The sequence below is a fragment of the Chiloscyllium plagiosum genome, chromosome 16, assembly GCF_004010195.1.
Source record: "Chiloscyllium plagiosum isolate BGI_BamShark_2017 chromosome 16, ASM401019v2, whole genome shotgun sequence".
Classification (NCBI taxonomy): Eukaryota; Metazoa; Chordata; class Chondrichthyes; order Orectolobiformes; family Hemiscylliidae; genus Chiloscyllium; species Chiloscyllium plagiosum.
Window position 1 is genome coordinate 26,409,345 of NC_057725.1, and position 8,750 is coordinate 26,418,094.

The 8,750-nt window shown below is 40.4% G+C and overlaps 1 protein-coding gene across 1 annotated transcript; it reads right to left on the reverse strand.

Moving 5' to 3' along the window:
* Positions 1–217: 217 nt before the first annotated feature.
* On the reverse strand, positions 218–7,560 carry LOC122558082 (uncharacterized protein C11orf91 homolog). The gene is made up of 2 exons (XM_043706402.1): positions 7,251–7,560; positions 218–318 (listed from the first exon to the last, which is right to left on the reverse strand). The coding sequence occupies exons 1-2, from the start codon at positions 7,558–7,560 to the stop codon at positions 218–220; spliced, it is 411 nt and encodes a 136-aa protein (XP_043562337.1).
* Positions 7,561–8,750: the final 1,190 nt, after the last annotated feature.

The following is an 8,750-nucleotide window of genomic DNA, read 5'->3' on the forward strand; positions in this document are numbered from 1 at the left end:
ACTTATTGGGAAAAATATTCAACCTTGATATTTTTCAAGAAAATTTAACAGTTCAAACTGAAATGAGGTATGCAGGTACGAATAAAAAAATGCGATGAATAATTCAGTCTGAGTTAGTGCTTTGTGTGTCTGTTCTGATATTAATTATCTTTGATTTTACATTGGTAGTTGCTCCCACTGACTGCTGGAATTTCTTTGTTATAGAATAATTGGACAGCTACCATTTCTTTGCTTTCTCTCTTATCATCTGTTTCTTCTTCTCTTTAGCTGCCTTGATGTCTTGCATCTTTTCATCCTTTAACATCTTAAGAAATTTATCTGTAGAGAATAGACTCATTAGTTTTACATAATAGTCTTAGTCAAAATAAAACCACATATTTTATAGTCATATATGGAAGAAAAAAAAATCAAAATAATGGTAGATTTGAATGGTGAAAAAGTGGAACCTGTTAGCATGTATTATGGTGAATTGTCGAGATGTGATACAGGAAAATCTAGGTAAGCACATGAAAGAGAAAGGAATTGAAGAATATCTTTATAGTTTAGCTAAGGATGTGATGGTTCATCTGGAGCAAAAAATTCTGGCATGGACCAGTGAAACCAAATGGCCTATTTCTGTGCTTTGGATTCTACCTAACATAAATGAGCTACAAGTTAGTCATCTTGCAGTGCACTGCTTTAATACAATCAATGCAAAAAAAGTCCACATAACTATCTAAAGGATAGCTTAGCAACAGAATGATAATGTCACTGGACTATTAATCCAGAATCCCAGGCTAATATGCGACGAACATGGATTTGAATTCCACCAGAGAGAGAAATGTGACTTCTATAAAAGTCTGGAATAGAATGTTAGCCAAAGGATGACCATGAAACCATTGTTAATTGTTATAAAACTTCATCTGGTTCACCAAAGTCCTTTAGGGAAAGAAATCTGCCATTCATATTTGGCATGTGGCTGCAGATCCTCAGACATTTGATTGACTCTTAAATGGTCTCTGGCCATCAAGGCGTATCCTTACGTCCCACGTACTGCAGCAGTTCAGGAAAGTGGCTCACCATCACTTTCTCTTAGACAATTAGGGATGGGAAATAAATGTAACAACCACCATATCCTATGCATTAATTAAAATAAAAGACAAACTTAGCTGGTGTCCCAGCCAACAAAAACAGTTCACCTGCTCATCATCAGTCATTTTTTTCTGCATTACACTAGTGACTACAATGCAGAACTTTTTCATTTGCTATACAGTTTTTGTTATCCAGGTCCTGTTAGGTTGCCTGCGATTAGTCCAACTTATTTAGATTTGTTGTTGAGATAAATTAGCAATGACCTATTTTGTTTTCTTCCTTCAAGCAGGTTCAAGGGACTGAATGGCCTACTCCTGTTCCTATGTAAATACAGAATGTTGGATTTAGATTAGGTTTCAGTCAAAATGATGTGTGCCTATGCAGCAACCATTTTAAAATGGTGCTGATACTATTTGCCTGACACACGGTCCTCTGGTTGCACAGACCTAAGTTGATATCAAGGGGCAGGAGCAAGTTGAACAAAGTGATAATAATAGCTCAGCTGCTAAAAGTATCTTATGATTGAGGTCAACGTTCTTGGAAAGTTCAGTGTCTCAGGACAGATTTCAACTGCCAAGATTTTAAACCAAGACCCTGTCTGTCTCTCAGAAGATCTTTTTGCCGAAGAGCAGGCGACTTCTTCCTGTTGGCCTAGCCAATACCATCATAAAGCCTGGTCATTATCTGGTCATGATCACATTGCTATTTGTGGGAGCATGCTCTATGCAAATTGGTTGCTATATTTACTTTATTACAACAGTGAGTATACTATAGAAACTACTGCATGTAAACAAACATGGGAACAGGAGGAAACCATTTAGTCCTTTGGTTCAATAAGAGCTTGTTTGATTTGTGACTGACATCTTTGTGATCTAAATCTAAATCTAATCCTTTGCACATATCCCTTATTACCATGGGACACCAAAGGTATTTCCGTCTCAGTTTTTAAGTTTAATTATTAACTGGAATCAACTGCTCTTTGCAAACAATTATTCTAAGCTTCTACCATCCTTTACAAAAAGAAATGTTTCTTAATATGACTCTTGAAAGATCTGACACTAATTTTGAGACCATTGCAAATGCCTAAGTAAAGGTTTTCTGCATTTACTCTAACTATCCCCATCTATATTTTGAATATGTTGATCAAATCACCACGTAGCTTTCTAGAAGGGAAGTTAGCCAATGATTTGAGAATGAGTGGAATAAATGGTCGTAATGGGCAATTTAGATATGAAAAGATGAATGGAATATAAAAGGCTGCATGTGCTGCGTTTGCTGAATAGAATGTTTCTGTGAACAAAAAAACATAACAAATAGGAGCAGGGGTAGGCCATCTGGCCCTTCGAGCCTGTTCAACAAATCAATAAGATAATGGCTAATCTTTTCATGGTCTCAGCTCAATTCACCTGCCTGCTCACCATAACCTTTAATCCCGTTACTGTTCAAAAATCTATCTTTGCCTTAAAAGCATTCAATGAGGGAGCCTCAACTGCTTCACTGGGTAGGGACTTCCACAGGTTCCTCCTCAGCTCAGTCCAAAATCTGCTCCCCCTTATTTTAAGGCTATGGCCTCTAGTTCTAATTTCACTCACCTTCCTGCTTCTATCTTTCCTATTCCCTTTTATATGTTTTTTTAAGATCAACCTCATTCTTCTAAATTCCAATGAATATAATCCCATTTTACTCAGTCTACTCAGTCCCAATACTGAACCCTGAGGCACACCATTAGCCACTGATCGCCAACCAGAAAAACACCCATTTATCCCCATTCTTTGCTTCCTATTACTTAACCAATGCTATATCTATGCTAATACATTGCCCGTAATGCTGTACAACTTTATCTTATGCAGCAGCCTTTTGTGCAGCACCTTGTTGAATACATTGCAGAAATCCAGATACATCACGTCTACTGGTTCCCCTTGTCCACCACACTTGTAATGTCCTTAAACAATTCCAGTAAACTAGTTAAACATGACCTGCCTTTCATGAATCCATACTGCGTCTGCCCAATGGGACAATTTCTATCCAGATATCTCGTTTTTTATTCCTTGATTATAGATTCAAATATTTTCTCCACTGCAGAAGTTAAGCTAACAGGCCAATAGTTACCTGCCTTTTGTCTACCTCCTTCTTTAATCAGTGGCATCACATTTGCTGTTTTCCAATCTGCTGGAACCACCCCAAATTTCAGCGAATTTTGGTAAATTACTGTGAGCGTATTTCCCTCGCATCTCTTTTGATACCCTGGGATGCATTCCATCAGGGTCAAGGGTGGCACGGTGGCACAGTGGTTAGCGCTGCTGCCTCACAGCGCCAGAGACCCAGGTTCAATTCCCATCTCAGGCAACTATCTGTGTGGAGTATTGCACATTCTTCCCGTGTCTGTATGGGTTTCCTCTGGGTGTTCCGGTTTCCTCCCACCGTCCAAAAATGTGCAGATTAGGTGATTTGGCCATGCTAAATTGTCCGTAGCGTTGGGTGAAGGGGTAAATGTAGGGGAATGGGTCTGGGTGGGTTGCTTTTCAGAGGGTCAGTGTGGACTTGTTGGGCCGAAGGGCCTGTTTCCACACTGTAAGTAAATCTAAGGGTCTACCTTTAGCTCCATTAACTTGGCCAACACTATCTCTTCAGTGATGATGATCGTTTCTAGGTCCTCACCTGCCTTAGCTTCCTTGTCATTACTTAGTGACATGTTACTTGTGTCTTCCAGTGTGAAGACCAACACAAGATACCAGTTCAACGCCTCAGCCATTTCTTCACTTCCCATTATTAAATTGCCCTTTGCAACCTCTAAATAACCAATGTTTACTTAGCTACTCTGTTTTATATAATTGTAGAAACTTTTGCTATCTGTTCTTACATTCTGAACTAGTTTACTCTCATAATCTATCTTACCTTTCTTTATAGCATTTCTCTTGGCTTTCTATTGGACATTTAAAGATTTTCCAATCCCCTTTGCCACTTTGTATGCATTAGCTTCCAGTTTGATACCCTCCTTTATTTCCTTTGAGGCTGATTATCCTTTTCCCCACAGTCCTTCCTTTTCCTGTGCTATCTGCCCTCTGTATTCCTTACTGTCTTCCAGGGAATATGATCGTGGTTTTCTCAATCCCTATTTACAATTTAATTGTTGGAGCCCATGTTTTATTTTATACGGCATTCCCTCCGAGGTGAATATATCATTCCTGAGCATTAGAAATTTTCCTTAGTACTTTTGCATTCATGAAGGAAGCTTTATAAATACAAAGCTTTCTTTCTTTATTATGGATTGTTATACTCTTTACTGGTTTCCACTTAAACTGGTTCTGTTGAGAATATGAGCCAGGGACTTTTGTTCAGCATTTTGGTATTAGCTTTGTAGGAGGTTATAGAGAAAGGAAGAGATGAGGCCAGGAGCTGGGCCTAGATTTAATGCAGCATTTTGTGATGAGAAACATGGCTGCCAGGACCATTGAACCTTCAAAGGGACCTTGTGCCAATCTCTCAGCAGCTGCAAGACTTCCCAATTAATTTGGACAGTGGAATGAGCTTCTCAGGTAAACCAACTGCAATTCAACAGTAGTTTAGTGATCATAGGGAGCAGCAAAGCTTTCCGTGAAGGCTGCCCAGTAAAGTCATTGCTCAGGAAGAAGCCATTCTGTGCATAATTGAGTGACCCAGCTGCTTTAAGCCACCCTCCCGCAAACCTCCCTTCCCGCGATCCTATTCCCATTCTTAGTCTCGCTGACAGTTGGTCCAGCCTCTCCTCTCCAGAAGCCTGGGCCTTCTAGTGGGCACATGGACCGCAAGTGCTGCCCGTCAGGAACTGCTGGCCAATCGGGTCTGCTCCAGTTGGTGAGCGATGGAGAGCTGCCAGCTTCTGATTGGCTGACAGTGCTAGACAGGCAGGATTTCAATGAGCATGTGTAACACTATCAGTGGAACTGATGGGAGTTCACTGCTGGATCTCAGAAAGTGGGCAAGATGATCAGACAGACTGAGTCCAGGCCCAAGGATGAGAGTTCTTAAATTGAGGTTTTGCTGGACTGAGGCTCAATGTGGATCAGCAAATGCATAGCTAAAGAGTAAATGAGATTTGCTATGAGTTAGGAAGCAGGCAACAGAGATTTGGATAAGCTCAATTTTATGGAGGTTTAAAGAGAAAGAAGTTTTGTACAGCTCTGCCTCTAACGCAGAAGCTCTGTTCAAGTTTACCTCTGGGACCTAGCATCCAGGAAAATGTGTTTGTAACAGAGTCAAACAAACTCAGTGTCATCATGTAAATCCTTCCAATACTATGCCAGTGGCAGTCAATAAGACTGTAAGGGATTCTGGTAAGTCATGCAAAGAAAAAGAATTAAAACTATTGCTGCTCATAGCTTCAGCTTACAATGTAAGTATAAAATTGAATACTGCGACAGCAACACAGACTTCTTGCGGAGCTGGTTGGCTCAATTGTGCAGATGGCCGGTTTGGGTCAAAATGGTGCTAACAGCACAGAGTTTGATCCCTGTTCTGGCTGGGATGCATTCAGGAATTACCTTCTTGGTCTACCTGTGATGGAGACTGTGGGTCAGACCAGCGTTTGAACAGAGAACAAAAATAATGTTACAGAATTTTCCCAGCGCCTAAATGACATGGGCAATGATGAGTTAGTTGGGAAAAGGTAGCGAAATTGGAAAAATGAGATTCTTGACATTGAGAAGAATAAGCCTCGAACCAAGATGAGAACCTTGCTTCTAAGTGGCTAGGAGACTCTCCTGGGATGGTTTAAGGATTTAAATAAAAATTGCCTGTTGAACAAATGATCATCATTTAAAGGTGTACAGATATATTTGTTTCTTAGTAAAACAGCCCACACCAATACACTGAATTTGAATTGAAAGAAAAATTGTGCCTGATTAAAGGATTTAATTGAAAGTAAAATTTCATGTTCCAGAACTGTTGGACAAATGTATGCCTGAATCCCATCTGTATAGGATCCCGGTCCAATGTCCTTGCAAAATGAAGTGCTTCATTGCCGTTGAGTAGCCTGCTAAGATTCATTGTCGAGGTTCACATGTGAAGAATGCAGACTCATTGTTAAGATGGCGCAAGACATCAACAGCTTCAGTGAGGAGATGATACCACCTCTGGAGAGAACAGACATTGTACAAGAAATATCAACTTTAAAGAGAGGGCTTGAATTTTGATATGTGCTTTTGTGACCTTAGATGTTTCACAGGCAATGAGTAACTTTCGAATTATGCTTATTGTTATTTGTTGAGTAAAGTAGCAGCATTTTGCATACAGTAAATTCCCATAAAGAGTAATTAACTAAATTACAAAATTTTCTTTTCTTTCCGGTGCTAGTTGAAGGATAAATGCTGTCCCAGGACACGTAAGAGACATTTCACCTCTTTTCAAATACTGTCGTAAATCCTTTAAACAGGGCTTCGATCCAATTATAATTGGAAGTTCAAAAAGTTTGCAGGAAATCACTTATGACCATGGGAAATTGTTACAGTGGAATCACACTGAACAACAGTATGAGAAGCCAATATTCACATTGATCTCTCTCTGCACCTACTTGGCAGCTGTACTATTGTATCCTGCATCCCTGATACACTTGTATAGTACAATATGCCTGTAAAGCATGCAAACAACACTTTTCTCTGTACCTTGGTACATGTGACAGTCATAAATCAAATCAAATCAAATCAAAATTGTGTTTGGAATTAGTCCCCAGACTCTTTGTTCTGATGTAATTTGCAATCAGATATCAAGGCATACAATTCAAATGATTTTGGGTAATCCAAAATGGAGGACGGAAAGAAACTATGTTGTAAGAGCTGCTCCTTTTTTTCAGATATTTTCAGTTGATTTCCTCTGGGAGCCGTAGTTACTGTTTTAGAAGATATTTAGAGGAGATTGGTACAATTAGAGCATTTAAAAGGTATCTGGATGAATATATGAATAGAAAAGGTTTATAGGGATCTGGATAAAATGCTGGCACAAACGGAACTAGGTTAATTTAGGATATTTGGTTGGCATGGATGAGTTGGACTAAAGGGTTAATTTCCATGCTGAACTGCTGTATGACTCTAATTTCGAAGATTTCTTGATTTTCACAAGCACAATGAAAATTTGAAGATGATGTGAAGATAAAAACTGGGAAAGGCAACAGTTTCAAAAAAGTAAAGGTTAATGTCAGAACTCACATCTTCTCAAATCGAAGCCGTCCCCAGTTAACGTGAGGAGTTCCATTTCCTTCAATCGGATGTCCAGCTCACATATCTCATCCAGCTCACTCCAGGCCGAGTCCCCTCCCGCTGGCGGGGAGAAGAATTTCAAGGGTTCGTAAGGGTTGTCTGCCAGTCCGCGTGGCCACAGGGAAGCCTTTGGGCTTTTGGTTTCCTTGATCTCCTGCGTGGGGAACAGGTTCTTCCAGATATTAAAGCTGTTCAGAGATGAGGCACTGCTGTTGGTGTCGTAAAGCGATGGGAAATACTTGGGCACCTTTTTGCTCATTCTTTCTACTAGACTGAAAATTGCTTTGCGTGGATCTCCAACACCCCTTATGCAACATGCTCCATTAGCGCGATTATCTTTTTTGCCTCACTGCATTCCAATTTAGGTTACCTTTAAATTAAAAAGATGCACCTGGAGACTTTAGAATGCGGTGACGGATCTTTGACCCCGCATTCCAGGAAACAATCACACCTCTACCCGCCCCACCTGCCCCCCACCATGAGCTGAGCCCTGATTGGCTCCAGAGGCTTCAATGCTGTCACCTTGATTGTGTCAGAAACTTGTGGCAAAACACAAATTGCTGGAAAAGCTCAGCAGGTCTGACAGCATCTGTGGAGAGAAATCAGAGTTAACATTTCAGATCCAGTGACCCTTCCTCAGAATGCTCAGCATTTTATTTCTGCTGGCCAAGTTACATCTTTTCATTCTGTAGAAATTTGCTTGAATTCAGTTCCTTCATTGTTACGTAGGCAAGTAAGGCTGGTTGTTAATCATTGTTATGTCAGTGCAGTTGCCGGGATGTGGACAGCTCACAATGAACAAACAGAAAATAAGCTGGGCCACTCTTTGGGAGTAAAACCACCCAAATCGCAAGGGCAGTTTCCATGGTAATAGATCCTAAACTGGATCCATAGAGAATAGTGAAACAGGGTACAACAGTATTCTTTCTACACATGAAATCTCTGCCAGGAACAGGTAATATGTTGCATCTTTTACAACTTCCATCATTTGCATGTATTTTAACAGATCTATGGTATTGTCATAGTCATAGCGTCATAGAGCTGTACATCACAGAAACAGACCTTTCAGTGCAACTCATCCATGCTGACCACATATCCTAATCTGATCCAGTCCCAGTTGCCAGCACTTGGCCTGTATACCTCTGTGAGAAACAAAGCTCACAATATAATAAATTTTAGTCCGAGTCAAATTCTGAAGCAGTGAATTTCATTGAAATGTTCTTGCAAGACGGGTGTCTAGCAAGTAGGCACCCTGATCCAGAAATTACACCACAGTTTATACAATTTAAGTCTCGGTACTTCCCCGTTTACCTCATTGGCCTTCAAACCTATCAATATTCCTTATTGTGTTCTGCCCCTGCCTAGCTGTGCTCCAGCCTTGTTTACTTCTCCCCCTACCCCAAGCCGGGCGACCCTCACCCCTATCCCTTACTTGGAAGTAACTTGGCT